At 41.9% G+C, this 26,464-nt stretch overlaps 2 protein-coding genes and 1 non-coding gene across 10 annotated transcripts in view; 2 read left to right on the forward strand and 1 right to left on the reverse strand.

The window, feature by feature from the left end:
• Positions 1-4,669: 4,669 nt before the first annotated feature.
• The window catches only part of CNOT10 (CCR4-NOT transcription complex subunit 10), a 78,156-nt gene continuing 56,361 nt past the window's right edge, over positions 4,670-26,464 (forward strand). For 7 of the 8 annotated variants that reach the window (XR_013448429.1, XM_078073907.1, XM_078073898.1 and 4 more), the window contains exon 1: positions 4,670-4,959. Coding sequence is in view for 7 of the 8 variants with exons in the window: in XM_078073907.1 (XP_077930033.1) it covers positions 4,938-4,959 (22 nt within the window). In the remaining variant the exon portion in view is untranslated. The remainder of the gene's footprint in view (positions 4,960-26,464) is intronic. The other variant, XM_036073686.2, reaches the window with a different exon arrangement.
• Positions 6,720-7,237, reverse strand: LOC118523883 (eukaryotic translation initiation factor 1). The gene has a single exon (XM_036073687.2). It carries the CDS (start codon positions 7,166-7,168, stop codon positions 6,827-6,829), a length of 342 nt encoding a protein of 113 aa, XP_035929580.1. The 5' UTR covers positions 7,169-7,237; the 3' UTR covers positions 6,720-6,826.
• On the forward strand, positions 19,374-19,476 carry LOC118523885 (U6 spliceosomal RNA). Its single transcript, XR_004911301.1, has one exon. It is a non-coding gene; the product is annotated as a U6 spliceosomal RNA (small nuclear RNA).

A 26,464-nucleotide genomic window follows, 5' to 3' on the forward strand; every position in this document is an offset into this window, starting at 1 on the left:
AGTCACTTATTTGTCTTGTGACTTGGGAAAGTGGGTTAACACCTGTGCCTCAGTTTCCTTATCTATGAAATGAGGAAGAAGAACAAGAAAAGTGACCACCTGTGAGAAACTAAAAAAATGACTCTGTTGACATCTAGGTCCTGCTAAGAAAATAAAAATAATTCTTCATAGCAGAATGTTCCCAAATGGACATAAACAATCACAGAATATGAACAATGTTCAGAGAAGTTTACAGCATGACTGTGTTTGGAACAAGACAAAAAACAAAGCCCTCCACAACTGTAAAAATGAGGGAACACCCCCTTCTTCTAACATGAGTGATGCTGCCCCTTGACCAATGACAACTCTAGCCTTGCTTTAATCCTCCTGCCTCCTAGATAAAAATTAAGACCCTTAATCACTGAACTGCCTGTTTCCTGAGTGAATCTAATTCTAAATTGCCCCCTCCACCTGCCTAATCCCTCTTTAAAATCATCCAGCACAAGTCCAAATTATTTATGAGGTTCCACCTAATTCCCTTTTCTTGAGAGGATCCTTCCTTAAGCAAGATCAGTAAGCACTTCAGGCATCTTTTTATGTGAGCTCTAACATGTTGGGGAGAAAGAATCTCCTCTGCCCTTCAGAGTTCCTCTAGCTGGACTAAGAATCAAACTGAGATGAGACAGATTAGTGGGGAAAAAATCAACTTTAATAGCATACATATGAGCAGTCCACACAGACATGGAAATTCCAAAGACAGTGAGTCACATGAGGCTTATATGAGCTAAGGAAAGGGGTAGGGGTCTGAAGATACAAAGGGAGAAAAAGACCTTTAGCAGGAAGGTGGGAAGAGATGTTTGGAAAATAAAGATGTTTGCCCTATGCCAAAGTGACCCATCTTGGGTCAGCCTGCCCTTGGCCCCTACAAACATATACATCAAAATATATACTAGAATATTCATATTGGCCTTATTCAATACAGACAATAAAATGAGCACATAAATTACAGAATAATTAACATAATGGAACATTACATAACAATGAGAAACAAGCTACAAACTCAACAACATGGATGAATCTCATATTGTTGAGCAAAAGAAGCTAGACTCCAAGAAAAATGTACTGTATGGGGATGCTTGGGTGGCTCAGTTGGTTAAGTGTCCAACTCAGGTCATTATCTCAGGTTTGTGGGACTGCGCCCTGAATCAGGTCCATGCTCAGCAGGGAGTCTGCTTGAGATTTTTTCCCTCTCCCTCTGTCCTTCCCCCAACTCTTGCATGCTCTCTCACTCTAAAATAGATAAATAAGGTGTGCCTGGGTGGCTCAGTCACCTTTGGCTCAAGCCATGGTCCCAGGGTCCTGGGATCAGGCCCTGAATCAGGCTCCCTGCTCAGTGGGGAGTCTGCTTTTCCCTCTCCCTCTGCCCCCTCCCCCACTCGTGCTTTCTCTCTCCCTTGCTCTCTCTCTCAAGTAAATAAATAAAATCTTTAAAAATAAAATAAAATAAAATAAAATAAAATAAATAAGTCTTTAAAAATATATATATAGGGGCCCCTGGGTGGCTCAGTCGATAGCGTCTGCCTTCAGCTCAGGTCACAATCCCAGGGATCGAGCCCTGCATTGGGGTCCCTTGTCTGCGGGAAGCCTGCTTCTCCCTCTCCCACTCCCCCTGCTTGTGTTCCTTCTCTCGCTGTGTCTCTTTCTGTCAAATAAATAAAATCTTTAAAAAAATAAAACAAAATAAAATAAATATATATATGCTGTATGGTCCATTTGTATTAAATTTGAATACAGGTGAAACTAATCCATGGTGTTAGCCATTAGTTTAGTGACTACCCTTGTGGAGAAATGGGAGGAGGCATTAGGGGGGCCTCTAGTTGCAAGTAGTTTGTTGTCCTTTCTCTGGGCGCTAGTTATGTGGATATGTTGAAAATTCAATAAACTGTACTTATGATTTGTGCACTTTTCTATGTGAACGTTAATGTGAATAAAAAAGGTTTTTTTAAAAGTGGGCAACCACTTAAAAGGGACATAGGAGCCTACCTGAAAAAGCTCCCAATTAATAAAGCTGAAACAATTTCAGCAACAAAGTAACTTAATATCGAATTGTAAACACAATCATGAGTCCATACTCATAAAATTTATGGTTAAATAAGTAACTAAATGGGGGAGAAGAGACAAATCTCCCTTAGAGAAGGTTATCTACATATATACTCCTCACTGCAGGAGGTAGAGTTTAAAACATCCTCCACTCCCCAACCTGAGTGTGAACTGCACTTAATGACTCACTTCCAAAGAGTAGAGTGTGGAAGTAACTTTACAGTGGAGAAGACTGGCAGACCCTACCTGAGCCAGGTGATCAAAGTTAACATCATCATTTGCTAGCATGTAATCTTAATTTGATGTGATGAGAATGGCAAGTCACCTCTGGTTTTCCTCCTAAAAACCCATAATCCTAGTCTAACTGTAACTGAACTCAAGGGGTGCTGCACTTGGGGTGCATCAAATTGAACATAACCCAAAGAAGTGTTGAAAGCAAAGAGCTTTTTGTTTTCAAGAAATTTTTTTAAAATTTCATTTATTTAATAGAGAGAGGGAGGGAGTGCAAAGAGGGAGAGTGAGAGGGAGAAGCAGATCCCCCACTGACCAGAGAGCCTGATGTGGGATCTCAATCCTGAGATCATGACCTGAGCTGAAGGCAGACACTTAACCAACTGAAGCACCCAGGCGCCCCAAAAGCAAAGAACTTTTTATTACTCGTTACTTGTAAGGAGACAGTTCTCAAAGCACTGTCTTCCTATGGATTAGTACAGGATGCTTTTAGTCACTGTATTAGTGGGCAGGGCAGGTAGCTTGCATATACATTAAGGAACTTATATATATTCTATTACTTACGCTCCTTGCTTCACCTATGCTTGTCTAACACATTAACATGCTAGTGCATATAGGTATGTTCAAGAAATGGCAGAAAACCCCACCTATAGGAAGAGATCTTAGTATTATAATGAGCTAAAGGCAACTTTAAGACAACTTGGGGAAAAATAATAATAAATAAATAAATAAATAAATAAATAAATAAATAAATAAATAAAGGGGCTCTTTGCTGGCTCAATTAATAGAGCATGCAGCTCTTGATCTTGGGGTTGTAAGTTCAAGCCCCATGTTGGGTATCGAGATTACCTAAAAATAAAATCTTCTTGGGGGCACCTGGGTGGTTCAGTCAGTTAAGTGTCCGACTCTTGATTTTGGTTCAGGTCATGATCTCAGGGTTGTGAGATGGGCGTGGAGCCTGCCTAAGATTTTCCCTTTCCCTCTCTAATAATAATAACAAAAATAATAATAAAATAATACAATCTTAAAAAAAATAAAAAGACAACTCAGTGGGGCTTCTGCATAGATCCTCAACTCTAGTCCTGCTCAAACTGTCTCATGTAAGGGGCTATCATGTGAAACACCTAGCCGGGTAGTCTCCTTGGCTGGAACTGCTGGTTCTGCAAAACAAAACACATTCCTCCCCTGCTTTTGTCCCTTCCCGCTCCTCCCTTCTTCTGAGAGCTTTTAGCCCTCTGATCTAAGTAACTTCCCTGCTGCATCCTAGCTAACAGGGGCAGGGGTGTCCTGAGAAGGTAGACCCCATTGATTGAAGGCCCCGAAGTCATGTTAGCAGGTGTCCTGATGCCATGCCACTTTGTCTGGTCCTCTGTAGGTCTTTTCCATTTCAAGAGACTTGGAATCTAAAATATACCTTTATTCTTTATGCTAAAGATTTCATTAGATATATTTGATAATTGTTATCTCTAGGATAGTGCTGATTAACTACTTGTCCCACAGGTTGCTTTGAAAGATAAAGCAGGCATTCCTATCCCTGGAGGCTAGGCCTAAGTGTTCCTTGTTTGGTCCTGCTGTGCCTGGGGACAATTTGCTTCTGTTCTGAATTGACAGGATGAATGTCTGGGTGCCAGCTTCATAACCATGAAGAAAATAAATCAAATCAAATGTGCAGTCTTCAAAAATCCTGACCGGTACTCCTTAAAGCTGTCAAAATCATCAAGGACAAGAGAAATCTGAGAAACTATCACAGTCAAGACTAGCCTAAGAAGACATAATGAATGTAATGTGATGTCCTTGACAGAATGCTGGAACAGAATGGGGACAGTGGGGAAAATTGATGAAATTACAAAAAATATATGGTAATGTACCAATCAAGGTCGTTTCTTAGATGTGACGGATGTACCAGTTATTTAGTCAAAATCTATGATGCTCACAACACGGGAAACTAGGTGGGGAGTATACAGGAACTCTATGTATCATCTTTGCAATTTTTCTGTAAATATAAAACTATTCTAAAATAAAATGTTTTGTTTACGGGAATTGCAACAGTGTCTTCTCACAGAATTGGGAGAAATCAGTGAAAGCGTACAGGTGTCAGGTGTTATTATTGTGATTTTACGTAAAACGCGGGAGGAAAGCTCTGACACTTAGGAATTTTAACCAGGATAAGCAAGGGGTAATCGCGTGCAGATCCCTCCCTGGCTACCCAGCACACGCCCACAACCCCGAGTGAGGATCCGTCCGGTCGGGCGCGCACGCATACGCACACGCACACGCCGCCGGGGGCGGGGCGCTCGGGGGACGCCTGCGTGGGGCGGGGCCAGCCGCAGTTCCCACACCCGCGGCGGCCCCCGGAAGTGGTGTGTACCAGGATGCCGTGGAGCGGAAGCTGTCCCTGGCGGGAGTCAGTGGGGCTACCCGGCCTGAGACTCTGCCTCTTGTTGCTAGACGACGCGAACTAGCCTTCGTCACTTCCTCAGCCCGCCGCCTCCCCATTCCCCAGGCCGGAACCCAGGGGCCCGGAGCCGGGGTGGGCTCGTCTTCCGGGGTCCAGGACCGCAGCTAGCTCGGCAGCTGGAATCGAGGCCACGCCACCTGCGGGGAAGAACCTAAGCTGGGGTGGGAAGATGGCTGCAGACAAGCCTGCAGGTGAGGCTCCCACGCCCCGTGTGCTGAAGCGGTGGGACACGCAGGGGTGGGCCGACCCTGGCGCTGAGTCTGTGGGGACTAGGGGGTGGGGGCCCGAGGGCGATTTTAATTTGGGTGTGCATTTCTCTCCCCCGTCCTCTCCCTCGACCGTCCCATATGTGAGTCTTTGGGCCCCAGATCGATAGTTTGTTTTTGGTTTTGTTTTTGTTTTTGTTTTTATCTAAGTGCAGTATGAAGCCACTACTGACCGCCTTTGCCCCACTCTCCAGAATATCTGACTTAAATTTATTTAACCACTTCACAGGCTTTTCGGTTTTCCAGTGGGGAAGGCAGAACAAGCAAAGTTCACCCTGGAGCACACAGCTGCCTTAAGTCCCCTGGCTCAGGATAAGACTCACCTGGGCTGTTTTGCCCCACATAAGCCTGCCTCTGGTCAGCGACGTCCTATGTAATTAGTTTTGTGAAAACTATTTGTTTAAGTAGACATAACATTAGAGTGTCTCTATTCGTTCTGTGCTCTCAGATATCTTGGGTTTAGAACCTATTTTCCTGTAGTTCCTCAAGGTTAATTAATTTAATCTCGATTATTTTCTTTATGGATTACTGCTCCATTCCTAGAATCTTCTCCATTAGGGTATGTAAAATTCTTTCCTGCCTACCTCTGGGACGATCTGCCATATGTGTCTTTTAAGAAATTAATGTTCTCTGTGGCATCTCAATTATGTTGTGAGAGTTTAACTGACAGATCTTAGAAGTGGTCAACACTAAGACTTTTTGCAGTGAAATTTAAAAAAAAGAAAAGACAGTCTCTATATTCTGTAGATTTTGATCTCAGTAAGGGACAGATGGACTTGATTTGAAATGAAAGTGAGCCAATCCTAATATAGGTACAGATGAATAAAATTGTTGAAAGATCTCTTCAGTAAACTGAGAAGAAAAACAATAGAGAAAAGGTTTACAAAGTGAGGATAATAGAATATGCTGTAGAATTTTAGGTAGGCTGGTCACAGAAAGGCTCGGGTGAAGTGATATTTGAGCAAATACCCACATGAAATGAAAGAGAGCCATGTGGAATGGTTAGGGTGGATAGGGAGAATGTTCCAGGCAGGAAATAAGCATGACTTGTCCAAGGCTGGACGAAGGGGACCAGCATCTTCCTTCTTAATTGATGGCCGTTATCTGTTCGCCAGGTTTACCATTCCTCCTTGCCCATATCTTTTGCACTTGCCTGGAATGACCTTTTTAGGCCTAAAGCCCATCTAGTTTTCAAGTCCTACCTCAGTCATAAAGCATTCTTCTACTTGTTCATTCACTCACAAAGATTGAGTACCAGGCACTGCCTTGGATATTGAAGAAATGGGTATGACACACTCCCTGCCTTTGAAGACCTACTGCTCAGTTTGTGAGAGACCTAATATAGTGGTACATCCATTTCGTAGCATGTATGTAATATAGCCATGTAACGTAGCTATGTAATACGTGTAGTGGAGGAGTAAGGCCCAGGGCGATTTGGGACTGTGTCTTTGGTTGAAGTTTATAGGCCATGTTGTAGGAAATTCTTACCTAGATAATGTTAAATTTGTATTAAGTAGATGAGTGTTTAATGTGGTTCCTTTGAATCTCTCCTCCTCTCCATCCCCATTTCACCTGCTGTGATTCTAGCCTTTATCTCTCTTTTTTTTTTTTTTTTTTTATGGCTCTTTTCAGTTTATTGCATGAAGGAATTACACTAGTCCAAGTTAAAAGCAGACCCCAAATGGTTACATTATACAAGCTGTGAGGTTTTTAAACTTGTGACAAGGGACAGAAGGGAAATTCTACTCATTGCAAGGAAATCCTCACTTAAGCTTCAGTGAGCCAGAAGCACTTAAAACCCATGAACCTTCAGCTGGTCGTCCTTAGCCAGTCCAATCTCTACCAGGAACTGGCATATGTTCTTGCGCTGGTCACCCTGTAGCTGAATTACTTCTCCATATTCTGGATGCTCAATCACAGTACCATTGCAGGCAAATTTCTTCTTAAACGCCTTCACTAGTTTCTTTTTATCGTAATCATCAGCGATCCCTTGGACAGTAGTAAGGGTCTTCCTGCCGTTTCTCTGTTGAATTCTTATATGGATATAATCCTCAGTGCCAGCAGGAAGCAGATCATCACCCTTACTTGCATCAGCAAAGGGGTCGAAAGAGTGGAGGTTCTGGATAGCGGACATACGATACGATTCCTTTTCCTCAGTGGAAACGGCCTGCGGAAGGCGGCGGCGGGAGAAGGCGGGCGCGGGGGGACGGAGCGTAGGGAAGCGAGGGGGCTCAAGGGGGAGGCTGCTGAGTCCTCGGCGGCGGCTCAGTGACTGGGGCCTTTTTTTTTAAAAGATTTTATTTATTTATTTGATAGAGACACAGCGAGAGAGGGAACACAATCAGGGGGAGTGGGAGAGAGAGAAGCAGGCTTCCCGCTGAGCGGGGAGCCCGATGTGGGGCCCGATCCCAGGACCCTGGGACCATGACCCGAGCCGAAGGCAGACGCCTAACGACTGAGCCACCCAGGCGCCCCGCTAGCCTTTATCTCTTAATGGGGTCTGTTTCACATTAAGCAGCCTTCTGACTGTTGTTCGTTTCTCTTCCTATATAGTCCATTCTTCTCACTGCTGTCTTTTTATTCTAAAACACGAATTGGAACATACTATTCCCACCCCTGTAAACTTTCTAAGATTGTACCATCTTGTGTGCATCAAATCCTCACCCTTTAATGTCATTTGTGAAACTTCACAGTCTGTTTCCAGCTGATGTTTCTATATCAACACACCTAGCTCTTCACACCAGAAATGACTCTCTTGAAAAGCATTGTGTTCTTTTGAGTTTCTGACTGGTAAGAAAGAAGGGAAAGTGGTATCTTCCTTTCTCTTCTCAATCTGGTAAACACTCTCTTCATTCAAAGTCTAGTTTATATGCTGCTTCATCTCTGAGCTCCAGAGCTCAGAGCCCTTGTCATGGAGGGTATTGTGTGCTTATTCTTAATTAGGTAAGAAAAGAGACCCATGAAAGCGTTTAAGAAAGTACGTGACCTGGGGCGCCTGGGTGGCTCAGTCGTTAAGCGTCTGCCTTCAGCTCAGGTCATGATCCCAGGGTCCTGGAATCCAGCCCCGCATCGGGCTCCCTGCTCAGCGGGAAGCCTGCTTCTCCCTCTCCCACTCCCCCTGCTTGTGTTCCTGCTCTCACTATCTCTCACTATCTCTCTCTGTCAAACAAATAAATAAAATCTTTAAAAAAAAAAAGAAAAGAAAAGAAAGTAAGTGACCTGATCATAGTGTGGAAGGGGGTAGATTTAAGTGAAACAAGACTGGAAGCCCAGAGAATAGCTAAAGCCAGCTAATGTTGTGATATTAATTTATTCCATAAATATTTACCCATGGCCTGCTTTGCCAGGCACTAACATAATCTCTGTAGTCCTGAAGCTTATAGTATGAAAGACAGATAAACATGTAAACAAAATAAGAAATAATTGTGACTTTTAAGTTGTGATAAATATTGTGACAAAAAGGAAAATGAGTAGGATATGAGAGGATAATGAGAGCAAGGACCCTGTTTTGAATAGATTGGAAGGGCTCTCTTAGAAGTAACATTGGAACCCTCAATATAAAGATCCAGCCATGTGGGGGAAAAATGATCCAGGTAAGAGGAGCAACAAATGTACAGACCCCTTGGAAAATGTTTAAAGAGAGTGCGAAGACCCCTTGAATATAAGCACCTCGAAGAAAGGTACTTTTATCTGTGTTAGTCTTGCTCTTATCTCCAGTGCCTAGAACAATGGCTGGCATATAGGAGGCACTCAATACGTATTTATAGCATAGTGAGCAAAGGAGCATGAAAGAGATGAATTCAGTTGTGTCGGGCTGGCCTATGTCAGTTTGAGTTCATTCTAATGGGAAACCATTGGGAGATTTCAGCAAGAGCATCATGTGACCTGATTTATGTTTTAACTGAGGTAGGTAAGAACTGATGAAGAGATAGAAGTAAGGGGTTTGAAACCAGACAGCCTGGGTTCATCCTAGCTCTACCACTTGGTATCCATGTGACCTTGGGCAAATTTTCTTTTGTAAAGTAGGCTCCACACCCAGCATGGAGCCCAACAGAGAGCTTGAACTCGGTGACCCTGAGATTAAGACCTGAGCTGAGATCAAGAGTCAGATGCTTGGGGTGTCTGGGTGGTTTAGTTGGTTAAGTGTCCAACTCTTAATTTCAGCTCAGGTCATGATCTCAGGGTTGTGAGATCGAACCCCATGTGGGGCTCTGTGCTCAGCAGGGAGTCTGCTTCAGATTCTCTCTCTGCCCCTCTCCCCTGCTTGCTTGCTCGTGCGCTCTCAAATAAATATATAAATGAGTCAGACGCTTAACCAACTGAGCCACCCATGCACCCCTTGGTTAAACGTTAAGACCCTTTTTAAGCCTCAGCTTTCCTCTGTAAAATGAGAATGATAACAGTATCTGTGTCTCAGCATTAATAAAGGGTTAAAATGACATCATCTCAGGGCCTGATTTTTTTTTAAATGTGGGCTAATATTACTTTGGGGTAAGCGGTAGGATGGCAAGGAGAGGCAGATATGAGAAATGTTTAGGGAGTAAAACTGGCAGAATTTGTGAACTAATTGGGTATAGTAAGTGAGCAGAAACCTTTTTCCTTAGGAAAGGTTCTTAGTTGGACCTCAGTTTCTTCATTTGTAAGATGGGTGTCCTAGCAATTTTCTAACTTTTTTTTTTAAGATTTTATTTTTCAGTAATCTCTATACCCAACATGGGGCTCAGACTTAATAACCCCAAGACCAAGAGTCACATGCTCTACCAACTGAGCCAGCCAGGTGCCCCCTAACTTCTAATAGCATTTTATTTTATTTTATTTCATTTATTTTATCTTATTTTTTAAGATTTCATCCATTTATTTCACACAGAGAGAAAGAGAGTGAGCACAAGTAGGAGGAGTTGCAGAGGGAGAGGGAGAAGCAGGCTCCCCACTGAGCAGGGAGCCCGACGTGGCACTTGATCCCAGGACCCTGGGATCATGACCTGAGCTAAAGGCAGACACTTAACTGACTAAGCCACCCAGGTGTCCCTTTATTTATTTATTTATTTATTTATTAAGATTTATTTATTTATTTGAGAGAGCAAGAATGAGAGAGAGAGAGAGAGAGTACATGAGAGGGGGGAGGGTCAGAGGGAGAAGCAGGCTCCTCGCTGAGCAGGGAGCCCGATGCGGGACTCGATCCTGGGACTCCGGGATCATGACCTGAGCCGAAGGCAGTTGCTTAACCAACTGAGCCACCCCGGCGCCCCCCTTTATTTTTTTTAAAGATTTTATTTATTCATTAGAGAGAAAGCGGGGGGGGGGAAGGGGGAGAGGGAGAAGGAATCTGAAGCAGACTCTGCCCGACTCGGGGCTCGATCCCACAACTGCAAGATCATGACCTGAGTTGAAACCAAGAGTCGGACATTCAACCAATTGAGCCAACCCAGGTGCCCCCCAATAGCATTTTTATTTATCTCATAGGGTTGTAGCTTAAGTGTATCAACTGAGGTAAGGTGTACTATTTAGCTCACATCCTCTGAGAAGCAGAACTCAAAAAGTGCTTTTTATTTGGAAGGTGCAAAATCAAGATAGTAAAAGTGAGAGAGAAAAAAAAAAGTAAGGCAAAGGAAGGTGCAGTACATTAATACCTGGCTCCTGTTTCACCTTGAGCTAAGAGACAGAGCATGTCACTTGCATAAGGGATTTTTCTGAAAGGGTTTCGAGGAGAAACTGCACTCCAGAATAGTTCATATGAAGAGAGAAAAAAGGGATAATTTATCTGTCCAGTTTCCTCCCATTTCCTGTTTCCAATTGATAAAGACTTACTCCCTGAGAAACAAATTGACCTGTGCTTCTGGATTGTGTGGCTTCTCAGTGACTGATCTGCCAGCGGTTCTCATGCTCTGATTTGTATTTCAGCCAGACTGTAGAGGGGGGTGGATGGGGGACCAACCAGGGACAAAGATTGAGGGGGGCATTGGGAGGTTCACAAGGTCCATGTCCCTATATGACATACAAAAGTGATGTGAAACTGGTTGCATTTTTGATTAAGGAAGTACCAACAGTGTTTTAGGATGATTTATTTGACCTTATTTTTTTATGGTTATCTGAAGGGAGAAAATGGCTGGAATTAGGACACAAAATCCTAGATTTGAATCTATCTGAGAATTTGAACTGTGAGGCTGGCTGTAGTAGGCTTAATAGGAAAAGGTTGACAATATTATGAATAAGGGAAAGATAGGACCTGATGGGTAATAGGAAATCAGGAAAAGAGTACTTACAGATGGCTTTGAAATTTTGAGCCAGGATGGCCACAGAAATGATAACAACAAACAAATGGGAAAAATTTAAGCCAAGGCTATTTTATTTTATTAAAGACACCCAAAACTGATGATTATTATTAAATGTATAAGGTAAAAAGTATTAAATTCTCTGTTGCCTCTACCTGGTCTCTGCCTCCAGGTAGCTTATACTGAGTTTGTGTGTTCTTCCAGACTTTTCCTATTCCTACCCTAGCTCATATTGACTTAAAAATATGTATGTGCAGGGTCGCTTGGGTGGCTCAGTTGGTTAAGCTTCGGACTCTTGGTTTTGGCTCAGGTCATGATCTCATGGGTTGTGGGATAGAGTCCTGCTCCATGCTCAGGGCAGAGTCTGCTTGAGATTCTTTGCCCCTTCCCTCTCCCTCCCCCTCTGCTCCTCTGCATGCATGCACGTGCACCCTCTCTCTCTCAAATAAATAAATTCACTCTTAAAAATAAATAAATAAATAAATAAAATATAATAAATATGCAGATGAGGAAATAAACTATGTAATACTGTCCTACCATTTGCTTTCTTCAGGGTCCAGTAAGGAATCTGCATATATGAAATTTTTTCAACTTTGTATTACAGAGGATTTCAAACATCCAAAAAATTGAAAAAATGAGTATCCATATGCCCACCACCTAGTTTAACGATTGTTACATTTTGCCATATTTACTTCCTCTATCTCTAGCTACAACTTTTAGTATTGAATCATTTCTAAATAAGTTATAGACACTTCATCTCTAAATATTTCACTATGCATTTTTTTTTAAAAGATTTCATTTATTTGACAGAGTGTGAGCACAAGCAGGGGGAACAGGAGAGAGAGAAGTAGGCTCCCCACTGAGCAAGGAGCCCAACGCAGGGCTCGATCCTAGGACCCTGAGATCATGACCTGAGCTGAAGGCAGATGCTTAACTAACTGAGCCACCCAGGCGCCCCTCACATGCATTTTTTTTTTAAATAAAGCCATTCGGGGCGGCTGGGTGGCTCAGTCCTTAAGCATCTGTCTTTGGCTCAGGTCATGATCCCAGGGTCCTGAGATGGAGCCCCGCAACAGGCTCCCTGCTCCCTGCTCGGCGGGAAGCCTGCTTCTCCCTCTCCCACTCTTCCCTGCTTGTGTTCCTGCTCTCACTCTCTCTCTCTCTCTCTGTCAAATAAGTAAATAAAATCTTTAAAAAAAAAAAAAAAAGGCCATTCTCCTATATAACCATTGTCATACTTTAGAAAATTAATATTTGAATATATTAAATTTCCCAGTTGTCATAAAAATGCTATTTAAAAGCTTAAAGAAGCTGTGCTTATCTGGCAAAGTATCAGTTAAAAGATAATAGTAGGGGCGCCTGGGCGGCTCAGTTGTTAAGCATCTGCCTTCGGCTCAGGTCATGATCTCAGGGTCCTGAGATCGAGCCCCGCATCGAGCCCCGCATCGGGCTCCCTGCTCGGCAGGAAGCCTGCTTCTCCCTCTCCCTCTCCCACTCCCCCTTCCCCTGCTTGTGTTCCCTCTCTCGCTGTCTCTCTCTGTCAAATAAATAAATAAAATCTTTTAAAAAAATAAAACATAATAGTAAGTTAAAAAGATGAAAAGTACAGCATTGGGAATAGAGTTAATAATACTGTAATAATGTATTAACTGCACCTACTGTGGCAAGCACTCAGTAATGTATAGACTAGTTCAATCAACATGTTGTACACCTGACACTAATATAACACTACGTTAATTAAACTTCAATTAAAAAAAAAGCTGTGGGGCGCCTGGGTGGCTCAGTCGTTGGGCGTCTGCCTTCGGCTCAGGTCATGATCCCGGGGTCCTGGGATCGAGCCCCACATCGGGCTCCCTGCTCCACGGGAGGCCGGCTTCTCCCTCTCCCATTCCCCCTGCTTGTGTTCCCTCTCTCGCTGTGTCTCTCTCTGTCAAATAAATAAATAAAATCTTTAAAAAAAAAAAAAGCTGTGCTTTTCAAACTAAGATCCAGTCATGGTTTACACATTATATATATATATATTTTTTTTTTTTTTAAGTCTCTTCAGTGTATTAATTCCTAGTATTCCTTTATGTTTTGTTTTGTTGTATGACAGTGATTTTTGAATCAATTGTCTTGTAAAATATCCCACATTCTGGATTTGTCTGATTGTTTCTTCTTAGTATCCTTTAATTAGTTCCTTGTCTTCTGTATTTTCCATGAACTGAAAGTTGTTGCCTCTGCAGACTTGATTAAATTTAGGTTTACCATATTTTTGAGATACTTTTTAGATGATTCTGTATGCTTTATATAAAGTGCATAATGTCAATTTCAATTTGTCCACTGTTAGTGATGCTAAATTTCATCAATTTGTTAAGGTAGTGACAGGAACATCTTTTTCCAATTGCAATTAGAAGTAATCTATGGGGTAATAATTTGGAGTCATGTAAACATCCACCATTGATGATCAGTTATATCATTGGGGGTTGCACAGTGGCACTTTTCCTAGTTCTATTACTGTTTACATTTATTTGCTGATACTACATAAAGAATAGCTCTCCCATATCAACTGGGAATGAACTATAACTCTTCCCAGAAAGGCATGTTAAATGTTAAAAACTTGAAAATTCATCCTTTTCATTTACTAGTTTTCAGGATAAGGAGTTGATATAATAGTGACCTACATTTGATATTTCAAGTATCTTTAATGTTTAGGAATTGAGAGTAATGTATTGGTCTTATGATTCCAATTTTAAATATATAATTGAGTGTATAGTTGATTTGTACGTGTGAACTTAAGTTGAAACCTTAACTATATATTTTTGCATGGACATTAAAGAGTACCTGAGTCACTATTTTCATAAGTTAAATTTTTTTAGATTTATAAGTTATTAAAGTTCTCAGAAAATTTTCTTTTCAAGTCAACTGTACTTAAAATTGAATATATTAAAGTAGTAGAAATTTTATGTCTGAATGTGTCTAACTTTGTAAGGGAGATCAAACATTCATCACAGCCCTTTAAAATTAAAACCCCAAATAGAATGTCTAAGTTGTGGGGTGCCTGGCTGGCTCAGTTGGTAGAGCATGCAAATCTTGCTCTTGGGGTTGTAAGTACAAGCCCCACAATGGGCATAGAGACCAGTTAAAAATAAAACCTTAACAAAGAAAAAGTTGGGACAGATGGCTCAGTTGGTTAAGCATCTGCCTTCAGCTCAGGTCATAATCCCAGGGTCCTGCGATTGAGTCCCACATCGGGCTCCTTACTCAGCGGGGAGCCTGCTTTTCCCTCTCCCTCTGCTTATGCATGCTCTCTCTCTCTCTCTCACAAATAAATAAAATCTTTAAAAAAGTCTAAGTTGAATGTAAAAGCTTAAGGGAAATCTAGGCTTTCTGGATTTATAACATTAATAAATCAAGTATTAATATTTGAAAACTAGAGTAAATCTCTTTTCTGTGCATAAAAACTACTCTCCAATATGAAAATTAAAATACTCCTCAGCAGGGGTGCCTGGCTGGCAGTCAGTGGAGTATGATCTTGATCTTGAGGTTTTTCGAGCCCCACAATGGGTGTAGCGATTCCTTAAAATCTTAAAAAAAATACTCAGCATGGTAGAGGTCTGGTTTGCCTGTCTTTTCCAAAGCATGTTATTATTGATTTTTTTATTTAAAGATTTTATTTATTTATTTGACAGAAACACAGCGAAAGAGGGAAAACAAGCAGGGGGAGTGGGAGAGGGAGAAGCAGGCTTCCTGCTGAGCAGGGAGCCCGATGTGGGGCTCGATCCCAGGACCCTGGGATCATGACCTGAGCCAAAGGCAGACGCTTAATGACTGAGCCACCCAGGCTCCCTAGAGTCTTTTTTTTTTTTTTTAAGATTTTATTTATTTGACAGAGACACAGCGAGAGAGGGAACACAAGCAGGGGGAGTGGGAGAGGAGGAGCAGGTTTCCTGTGGAGCAGGGAGCCCGATGTGGGGCTCGATCCCAGGACCCCGGGATCATGACCTGAGCCGAAGGCAGACGCTTAACGACTGAGCCACCCAGGCACCCCTATTATTGATTCTTGATATTCTCTTCCTTTATTTCTGTAGTGCTGGACAGGGTGCTCAAGTCTGAGGCATTGCTGGCCACATATTATTTCTCTGAGCTATGTAGTAATCAGCTGTTATATGTGTAGGGTTTTGGTAAGTCAGAGACACTTGTCTAAGTGATAGAAAACCACATGTGAGGTGTGTGAACTTCAGTTATATGGTAACTTTGGCAAACCTGAATGATTTTTCTTTGAAATGGCATCCTTTTTTAAAACTTGCCTTCACAAAGGCATTAACACTACTTTGTGACCATACTAGTAGGTTTTCTTAGTTTTTAACATTCCTTATTCATTTGGAAAAAAATGTCTTTTCTTGAACATCATTGAAGTTATATTTTGAAAAGTGTAGCTTGTGTGGAATACCCTCCTCCAATCAGATTTCAATTGTTAACATTCTGTATTAGAATGTGTCTGTGCTTTCAGTTAACTGACTTCTTTCAGTTTTGAAATAGCAGTGTATTTCTTTTCTACTTAGTTCAAACCTAAAAGCAATTGTTTGGTTCAAAATGAAGCCTGTTGGCTTAAAGGGTGTCAAGGTTTTTGCTCCTAAGAGCTCTGTGCGCCTGGAAGGTCAGCCATGTTCGTTAGGCCAGAGTAGAAGGAAAGTCAAGCTTATGGATGAACGGCCATACACTCTCACAATTGGCAATGGAGACTACTTTTGGACAAATAAAGACACACTATGGAATTATGTGCAGACTCTTTCTGGTAAGAACTCAGCAGTTACAAATACTGTTTTAAAAACTGATTATGAAAATAACACCCATTCCTTATAGAAAACAGGAAGATAACAGGGAAAATAAAAATAATAATCCCATTGGAGTATTTTTGTTTTAAAGTTTTATCTTGAAGTAAAAATGCAGATAAAATAATGGTTGGTTAACTTGGAAAAGGCTACTCTTTGGGCTCAGTTCTCCAAAATATCTGTAGAAATGAGAATTTCAGAGTCTCTTGTAAGCCTTAGAGTCTAGCTTATTTATTTATCTTAAAGTTCGCTTCTCTCTTTACCTGGAGGATTGTAGGAGGCTTTTACAGTTCCTGGAGGATAATGGTGGAAAGTGGAAGCTTAAACTCTTCAGTGCGTTGGTGAATTGTTGGGTTATTTCCCCTTGCTTCATAGTATATATAAATCACTCTTTGGCAGTTGGGCCCAGAGGTCCCGTAAAAGAATATAACCTAGAGAGGGTATATTTTAGAAGAAGCTATGGAGATAACTTGATGGCACGTTAAGAAATTTTGGCATTTGGTTTAAATTTTGTGTACTTCCTTATGAGGGAAGATAAATGTTGTAAACACTTAGGGTTTCCTAAAATTTTTTAAAGTGTTTGTGTTCATTGTTAAAATTTTATGACAGATGTACATGCAGTTGAGGGTTCTGCTTCACTCTAAACTCATTCTTCGATATCTGGAGTCCTGAAATCCTGTGTCCTATTTTTACACATTTACAAGTAATTAGTTCTGGGGCACCTGGCTGGCTCAATCAATAGAGCATGTGACTCTTGATCTCAGGGTTCTGAGTTCAAGTTGGGTGTAGAGATTACTTTAAAAATAAAATCTGGGGTGCCTGCGTGGCTCAGTCCATTAAATGTCCAACTTCTGATTTCGGTTCAGGTCATGATCTTAGGGTCATGGGATTGAGCTCCACATAGGGCTCCAGGCTCAGTGCAGAGTCTGCTTGCCCCTCTCCCTCTGCTCCTCCCCCTGCTCACATGCGTGCTCTTTCTCTCTCAAATAACATCTTTTTTTTTTTTTAATCCAAAATAAAGATTTTATTTATTTTTTTTTTAAAGGAGATTTTATTTATTTGACAGAGAGAGACACAGTGAGAGAGGGAACACAAGCAGGGGCAGTGGGAGAGGGAGAAGCAGGCTTCCCTCTGAGCAGGGAGCCCTATGCGGGGCTCGATCCCAGGACCCTGGGATCATGACCTGAGCTGAAGGCAGACGACTAACAACTGAGCCACGAGGCGCCCCCAAAATAATCAATAGTCACATCTCTACCAACTGAGCCAGCAGGCGCCCCCAAAATAAAATCTTAAAAAATGATAATAGTAAATAAATAAAAGTAATTGGTCCTTACTGTTATTATACACCTAAAGTTTTGCAAAACAGATGTATTGTGTAAACAGGTTAACAATGACTCATTGTCACTGGCTTTCTAAAGAAAAAGCTATCCTTTTTTTTTTTTTTTAAGATTTTATGTTTTCAGTAATCTCTACACCTGGAGCGCCTGGGTGGCGCAGTTGGTTAAGCATCTGCCTTTGGCTCAGGTCATGATCTCAGGGTGCTGGGATTGAACCCCACATCAGGCTCCCTCTGCCCCTCCACCCACTTGTGCTTGCTTGCTCTCTCCCTCTCTAATAAATAGTTAAAATCTTAAGGGAAAAAAAAGTAATCTCTACGCCCAACAAGGGGCTTGAACCCACAACCCTGAGATCAAGGGTCGATCCACCAATGGAGCCAGCCAGGTGCCCCTAATAGTGTCCTTTTAAACTTTCTCTAATAAACTATTCGTTTTCCTCCTCCCTTTAGGACTCAATCCTTATCTGTATGCTGAAGTGGAAATGAAATACTAATTTATCTGCTAACTCTTTTTTTCATTTATCTTATATATTTTGAAAGTTTTATATATTTAAGTATATATATATTTAAGTATCCCAGTGTGGGAGTCAAACTCATGACCCCGAGATCAAGAGTCACATGGTCTTCTGACTGAGCCAGCCCGGCGCCCCTTATCTGCTAACTTTAATTATCAGAAGTAATACTAAAAAACCCAAATACCAGAATACCTTTTTTTTGTAGAGCAGATCTAAGTTTTTGATAAGTTCACTTAAGCACAAGTTATATTTTGTTCTTGGTGTTAAGTGGTGATTCTCAAGAGTATGCAATCCTACTGGGTATTTACCCCAAAGATACAAAAGTATGGATCCGAAAGGGTACGTGCACCCCGATGTTTATAGCAGCAATGTCCACAATAGCCAAACTGTGGAAAGAGCCAAGATGTCCATCGACAGATGAATGGATAAAGAAGATGTGGTATATATATACAATGGAATATTATGCAGCCATCAAAAGGAATGAGATCTTGCCATTTGCAATGACGTGGATGGAACTGGAGGGTATTATGCTGAGCGAAATAAGTCAAACAGAGAAAGACATGTATCATATGACCTCACTGATATGAGGAATTCTTAATCTCAGGAAACAAAATGAGGGTCGCTGGAGTGGGGGGTGGGGTGGGAGGGACGGGGTGACTGGGTGATAGACACTGGGGAGGGTATGTGCTCTGGTGAGTGCTGTGAATTGTGTAAGACTGTTGAATCACAGATCTGTACCTCTGAAACAAATAATGCAATATATGTTAAGAAAAAAAAAAGAAGATAGCAGGAGGGGAAGAATGAAGCGGGGCAAATCGGAAGGGGAGACGAACCACGAGAGAGGATGGACTCTGAGAAACAAACTGAGGGTTCTAGAGGGGAGGGGGGTGGGAGGATGGGTTAGCCTGGTGATGGGTATTAAAGAGGGCACGTTCTGCATGGAGCACTGGGTGTTATGCACAAACAATGAATCATGGAACACTACATCAAAAACTAATGATGTAATGTATGGGGATTAACATAACAATAAAAAAGAATAAGTAGAGATAAAAAAAAAAAGAGTATGCAATCTACCAGTGCTGGCTCCATTGGTGAGAAACTGCAAGAATCTTTAATGGTTTTGTCAAAAGGAAAGGGGAAGGGAGGTAATATCTATTTAGCATCTCCAAGCAGAGAGTTAGATGGCCAAGGGGAGACCGTACTGGAGATGTGACCGATTCCAAGGCTTATACTGCTTTCATTGCACTGTGTTTCCCTCTTGAGAGAGGGAAATTGGGAGTCTTTACTGACTGCCAACATGTGCCTGGCCAGGGCTCTTGGAGTCAGCTCTGTGGAGGACTGGTTCTTTGAAATGCTCTTGGAATATACAGGCTTCTAGATAGTTATCAAAAATGTCCACATCGTGCTTGCTTCAGCAGCACATGCACTAAAATTGGAATGATAGAAGATTAGCATGGCCCCTGTGTGAGGATGACAGGCAAATTCGTGAAGTGTTCCATATTTTTAGATATATTTGGAATGTTAACCAAAAAAAAAAAAAAGCCCACATCATGAATGTAAATAGAGTTTAATGACTCCTCACACACCCAGAAGCCCCCTGTATGCATCTTGCAGTCACTAGACTCCTGAAGGATTGATTTGAAAATTAAATGAGTTAAGCTATTTGAGGTGCTTACGTGCCTAACACATAGTGAGTGCTCAATAAAGGCTAGATGCTATTGTTGTTACAGTTAGGCAGAAATTGCGGGTAGTATAGGATGGAGAAGCAAATAGTTTCCCAAGATAGAACCTGGCATAGTAGGGGCTGGAAAGAATGATGGTTGTTTCAGAGCTGCAAGCAGTTTACATTTGGAGCCCTATATCCTCAGGACTTCCATGCCTGCCTTCTGATTTAGGTCCAACCTCACCTCCCATCCCCACTCCCTCTCTTTCACAGCCCCCTGTTATTGTCATAGCATTATTCACATCCGGAGTCATGTATTTGTATCTTATCTCCCCAGGGAGTCTCTTAGTTTCACAAGTGCTGGAACCTTGTCTGTGTGGTTCACATTTACATCCCTAGCACTTAGAACAATGCTTGACCCATAGTGGTCTCTCAGCTATTTATTAATTGAATGCATGGCTTGAATTTATCACATATAAGCCAAACTATCACAGTTAAAAAAATAACTCCCAGGCAAGTGTTCCGTGTTTCACCATGGCCAAAGTTAAAGAGTGAACAATGTCTTCTGAGAAACTTGGGGTGATGGTAATGGTAGTGGTTGTAGGAATTATTGAGTAGTAAATTTGGGGGACAAGATGATCTGCTATTTCCCCCCATGTGGAGATTTGTCTTCCATTGATACCTTAGTTAGATATAAGTGTTGCTTTGTGAACAAACATAGCTGTTTCTTTATAGAAGCTTGTTTGGGGGGACTGAATTTCTGAGTTGGAGGGTACCCTAAAAGCCATCTAATACAGATGCTCATTTTAGTAAATAGGGAAGCTGACATTTGCCCCAGTTCCATTTCTGTATCATCTGTTTAATTTCAAAAGTGGCACTAGAGTTTTGGTCATCGTATTTTATTTCCAGGTATTGTCTCCACCTCATTGTGCTACCTGGTCCTGTCTGTATGTTGAAAATAATAAAGTCTGTACTACCATGCCACATATGGGGACTTTCTCTGCCAGATACATTTCAATCACTTCACATATATTCTTAACAAAGCCTCCCAATAACTCTGAAAAATGTTTTCTTATCCCCATTTTGCACCTGGGTTCAAGCTTTGGAGGTGTTTGGATTCAAGGCTGAAGCAACAATTCTATCTGAAAAAAAAAAAAATCTATATAAATAAGAAATTCAAATATCACAAGATTTTGATAGTTTAAAGAATTCTTCTTTATTCTGAGTCATAAACAGTGGCATCACCCTCACATGTTCTATGTTTGCAGCCCATTGCATCATACTTGTACAATGGTCATATTTCTTTTTATTGGTATTCCATTAATGATACATGGAGCTTTTGTTGGTGAGTAAAACTAAAAAACCAGAATGTTCTTTGGGAGATATTGAAACATAAAAGACACCTTTTTAAAACAAAAGGTAGATTTTTAAACCAATTTAAAGTATTAACATTAAAAATGATTAATATTTGGGGTACCTGGGTGGCTCAGTCGATTAAGCATCTGCCTTCGGCTCAGGTCATGATCCCAGGGTCCTGGGATTGAGCGCTGCATTGGGCTCCCTGCTCGGCGGGGAGTCTGCTTCTCCCTCTCCCTCTGCCGCGATCTCTCTCTGTCAGTTAATAAATTAAATCTTTTAAAATGATTAATATTCAAAAAAATTAAAATGACTAATATTTATGTCACCGACATAATACTCTTGCCATAAATGTTAGACTGTATGCATGAGGAAACAATTAGATAAACCCAGAATATGGAACATTCTACAAGGCAACTAGTTTTGGCTCTTTTTTTTTTTAATTTATTTGAGAGAGAGAGAGCATAAGCAGGGTGAGGAGCAGAGGAAGAAGCAGACTCCCCACTGAGCAGGGAGCCTGATGCGGGGCTTGATCCCAGCACTCCAGCTGGGATCATGACCTGAGCCAAAGGCAGACGCTTAACCGACTGAGTCACCCAGGTGCCCCAAGTCAATAATTATTTTAAAGAGTCTAAGCTAGGGGCACCTGGGAGGCTCAATCAATCGGTTGAGCGTCTGCCTTCGGCTCAGGTCATGATCCCAGGGTGCTGGGATCAGCCCCGCATTGTGCTCCCTGCTCAGCGGGGAGCCTGCTTCTTCCTCTGCTTCTCCCTCTGCCTGCTGCTCCCCCTGCTTGTACTCTCTCTGTCTCAAATAAATAAATAAATAAAATCTTTAAGGAAAAAACAGCGGCTTGATAAGCAAAAAATGGTAAGGCAGTGTTCTGGACTAAAATAAACAAAAGCTATTTAACTGAGGAAATGTGTGAGCCTTGATTGGTCCCTGGATTGGGAAGGAAAAATAAAGTTATAAGACATGTCTTAGAGGGCGCCTGGGTGGCTCAGTTGGTTGAGCGACTGCCTTCGGCTCAGGTCGTGATCCTGGAGTCCTGGGATCGAGTCCCGCATCGGGCTCCCTGTTCAGCGGGGAGTCTGCTTCTCCCTCTGACCCTCCCCCCTCTCATGCTCGCTCTACCTCGTTCTCTCAAATAAATAAATAAAATCTTTAAAAAAAAAAAAAAAAAGACATGTCTTAGAACCGGGGTGCCTGGGTGGCTCAGCTGTTGAGCGTCTGCCTTCGGCTCAGGTCATGATCCCAGGGTCCTGGGATCGCGCCCTGCATCGGGCTCCTTGCTCAGCAGAGAGCCTGCTTCTCCCTCTCCCACTCCCCCCTGCTTGCGTTCCCTCTCTCACTGTGTCTTTCTCTGTCAAAATAAATAAATAAAATCTTAAAAAAAAAAAAAGACATGTCTTAGAACCATCAGGGAAATTTGAATGAAATTAGTGGACTATTTGTTAGATGATACTATTGAATTATTATTACTTTTCTTAGTGTGATTATTTTATTTTGGTTATGTAGGAGAATGTCCTTAAATCATAGGAGAGACATGCTGAAGTAGGGGAGTTAAATGTCATATTACTTTCAAATGATTCAATGAAAGAAATATGTAAATAATGAGAAAGCAAATGTGGCAAAATGTTAAAAATTATGCATCTCCATTTATATAACTAATGTTCTTGAAATGACAGTTGTTGAAACGGAGAACAACCTATCAGTGGTTGCCAGGGGTAGGGAGGCAGAGAGGATGTGAGTGTGGCTATGAAGTATAATAGGAAGGATACTAGGGGCGCCTGAGTGGCTCAGTCAGTTAAGCGTCTGCCTTCGGCTCAGGTCATGATCCCGGGGTCCTGGGATCAAGCTCCACGTCGGGCTCCCTGCTCAGTAGGAAGCCTGCTTCTCCCTCTCCCACTCCCCCTCCCCCTGCTTGTGCTCTCTCCCTCCCTCTCTCTCTCTGTCAAATAAATAAAATCTTAAAAAAAAAAGTAGGAAGGATACTTCTGTTGATGAAAATTTGTGTTTCTTGGCCATAACATTGTTAGCATCCTGGTTGTGATACCATAGTATGGTTTGGCAAGATGTTACTATTGGGGGAAACTGGGTAAAGGATACAAAGAATCTCTCAATTTTTTTTTTAGGCGTTATTTATTTTAGAGAGAAAAAGAATGCACGTTCATGTGCAGGGGGAGGCGCAGAGGGAAAGAAGCAGACTTCCCACTAAGCACGGGGCCAGACTGGCGTGGAGCTCAATCTCACAACCCCTAAGATCATGACCTGAGCCAAAATCAAGAGTGGGATGCTCAACTGACTGAGCCACCCAGGTGCCCCTCAATATTATTTCTTACAGCTGCATATGAATTTACAAGTATCTTAGAATAAAAAGCTTAATGTAAAAAACAGTGAATCTAGGTGAAGACAATATGGGTGTTCATTGTATTTTTTTTTTAATTTTTTTTAAGATTTATTTATTTGAGAGAGAGAAAGAACATGAGCAGGAGGGGCAGAGGGAGAGAGAGAGAATTTTAAGCAGACTCTGTGTGGAGTGCGGTCCCTGATGTGGGGCTCAATCTCAGGACCCTGAGATCACATTCTGAGCCAAAACCAAGAGTTGGATGCTCAACCCACTGCACCACCAGGTGCCCCTGGGCGTTCATTTTCATCGTATATTCTTTCAGCTTTTCTGTAGGTATGAAAATTGTCAAAATTGAAAGTTGGGGGAGGGAGTTGGAGGAAAAAAGATCCAAAAAAATCAAAAGAAAGCTTGCTTGCTTGCTTGCTTTCAAAAGGATTTTATTTATTTGTCAGAGAGAGAGAGAGCACAAGCAGGGGGAGCGGCAGGCAGAGCAGGGCAGAGGAAGAAGCAGACTTCCTGCTGAGCAAGGAGCCTGATGAGGGACTCAATCCCAGCATCCTGGGATCATGACCTGAGCCGAAGGCAGCCGCTTAACTGACTGAGCCATCTAGGCGTCCCAAAAGAAAGTTTTCTAAGTGGGAAATACTGGTAAATTGTAGAGGACAGTTTCTAAAGACTGATCTTGATTAAGTACAACTTGTATTTTGAGTTCAGTACTTCAGGGAAAAGCAAGAAATGTCATGATTAATTTGAGATTAAATGAAGCTAAAATAATCCATAGCATTATAGCTGGTTATGCCTTCTCAAGGTGCCTTCCTTCCCTCCCTGAATTCCTATTCCCAAAGTCTTTATAATGATGATGATGGCAGCATTGAATAAATGTGAAAAGGGCTGAAAGATTTATTTTTTTTTAAAGATTTTATTTATTTATTTGACAGAGCCACAGTGAGAGAAGGAACACAAGCAGGGGGAGTGGGAGAGGGAGAAGCAGGCTCCCCACTGAGCAGGGAGCCCGATGCGGGGCTCGATCCCAGGACCCTGGGATCATGACCTGAGCTGAAGGCAGCCGCTTAACAACTGAGCCACTCAGGCACCCCAGGGCTGAAAGATTTAAAGGATTTAACATTTTTTTACGGTCCCTTGAAACACTAGATGCTACATTTTTATGAGCTCTGTAGATGTGATTACCTTTTATTCTTATTAACTTTTATAACTTTATTGTCTCCTTTCCTTTAAATAAATAATTAAAAGCTCAGGTATGTTTCTTAGTGTTGAATGGAAACTATGTTTTGTGGCTACTGCTATGTAATTTTACAGAGGAAACTTAAAAGTTTGTGAAAACTGGATAAGCATGATGTTGTCTCCAGAGTGTGATATTATGGTTTAGGTTCTTGTCACTTATCTGACATCAAGGCCCCAAATTCCAAGGATAAGAAAGATTTCTGCCAGCCCCTCTCCCAAAAAATCATCTCCCACAGTATATAAATGAGGCTTAGTCTAGAAAGATCTCTTGTGAACAAGAAGAGATGGGATCATTTGACTGCATTGTGCTCACAAATGTTGGGATCAATGATGCTGCTTCCTTCATGAAAGAAAAAGTATTATTTTGGGATGCCTGGGTGGCTCAGTCGGTTGAGTGTCTGCCTTTGACTCAGGGTTCCGGGATTAAGTCCGCTCACGGGGCTCCTTGCCCAGCGGGAAGCCTGCTTCTCCCTCTGTCTGCTGCTCCCCCTGCTTGTGCGCGTGCGCTCGCTCGCTCGCTCGCTCTCTGGCAAATACAATTTTTTTTTTTAAAGATTTTATTTATTTGACAGAGAGACAGCAAGAGAGGGAACACAAGCAGGGGGAGTGGGAGAGGGAGAAGCAGGTTTTCCGCCGAGCAGAGAGCCCGATGCAAGCTCGATCCCAGGATCCTGGGATCATGACCTGAGCCGAAGGCAGGCACTTAACGACTGAGCCACCCAGGTGCCCCTGCAAATACAATTTTTTAAAAAGATGTATTTATTTATTTTGAGAGAAGGGAGAGACTCTCCTGCAGACTCCCCTCTGAACTCAGAGCCAGATGAGGGGCTCGATCCCACCACCCAGAGTTCATGACCTGAGCCAAAACCCAAGAGTCAGACACTCAACCAACTGAGCCACTCAGGCACCCCAGAAAAAGTATTTTTTTTTTTTTTTGAAGCATTTGTCAGAACAGTTAAAAGTGTTGAACTCGAGTAGTTTTAGACTTTATTTAGCAGAGATTTTTATGTTTACTTTGGAATTTGGTTTTTAAATAAAAAATATCAGGGCACTTGGGTGGCTCAGGTGTTAAGCGTCTGCCTTTGGCTCAGGTCATGATCCCAGGGTCCTGGGATCGAGCCCCACATTGGGCTCCCTGCTCAACGGGAAGCCTGCTTCTCCCTCTCCCACTTCCCCTGCTTGTGTTCCCTCTCTCGCTGTATCTCTCTCTGTCAAATAAATAAAATCTTTAAAAAAAAAAATCTAATTTTGAAATACTGAATTGTGGGGCAGGAATCATTAATCTTAAAAGGTATATGGATACTTAATCATGTTAAGGAAGCTTTTTAAATGTGTTAATCTTGGCTTTTGGATTTCTAAGCCTATGGAAGTATTCTTGGCCTGGAAATGTTTTGTTTTGTTTTGTTTAAAGATTTTATTTATTTATTTGACAGAGAGAGACACATGAGAGAGGGAACACAAGCAGGGGGAGTGGGAGTGGGAGAAGCAGGCTTCCTGTTGAGCAGGGAGCCTGATCCGGGACTCGATCCCGGGACTCTGGGATCATGACCTGAGCTGAAGGCAGTCGCCCAACCGAGCCACCCAGGTGCCCTCAAAGTAGTTTTCTAATTGTTAAATGTTACTATATTCCAACTGGGTTATAAACATTTTGAAGGTATTATATATATATTTATAATCTTTGGTCTCCAGAGTCTGGCATAATTTCTTGAATATGTAGGACTTTGATATATTGCTGGGGGGCAGATCTCATCTTTTTAAGTGAACACAACATTCTCAGCCCAGGATGGACAGAGCTGTAATCTTTACATAAGTGATGGTGGGTTTTCATTGTGCTTGACCATGGCTAAGGGAAACATTTAAGTTTTTGGTGGAGTGGCTTCTA

The sequence above is a fragment of the Halichoerus grypus genome, chromosome 1, assembly GCF_964656455.1.
Source record: "Halichoerus grypus chromosome 1, mHalGry1.hap1.1, whole genome shotgun sequence".
Lineage (NCBI taxonomy): Eukaryota > Metazoa > Chordata > Mammalia > Carnivora > Phocidae > Halichoerus > Halichoerus grypus.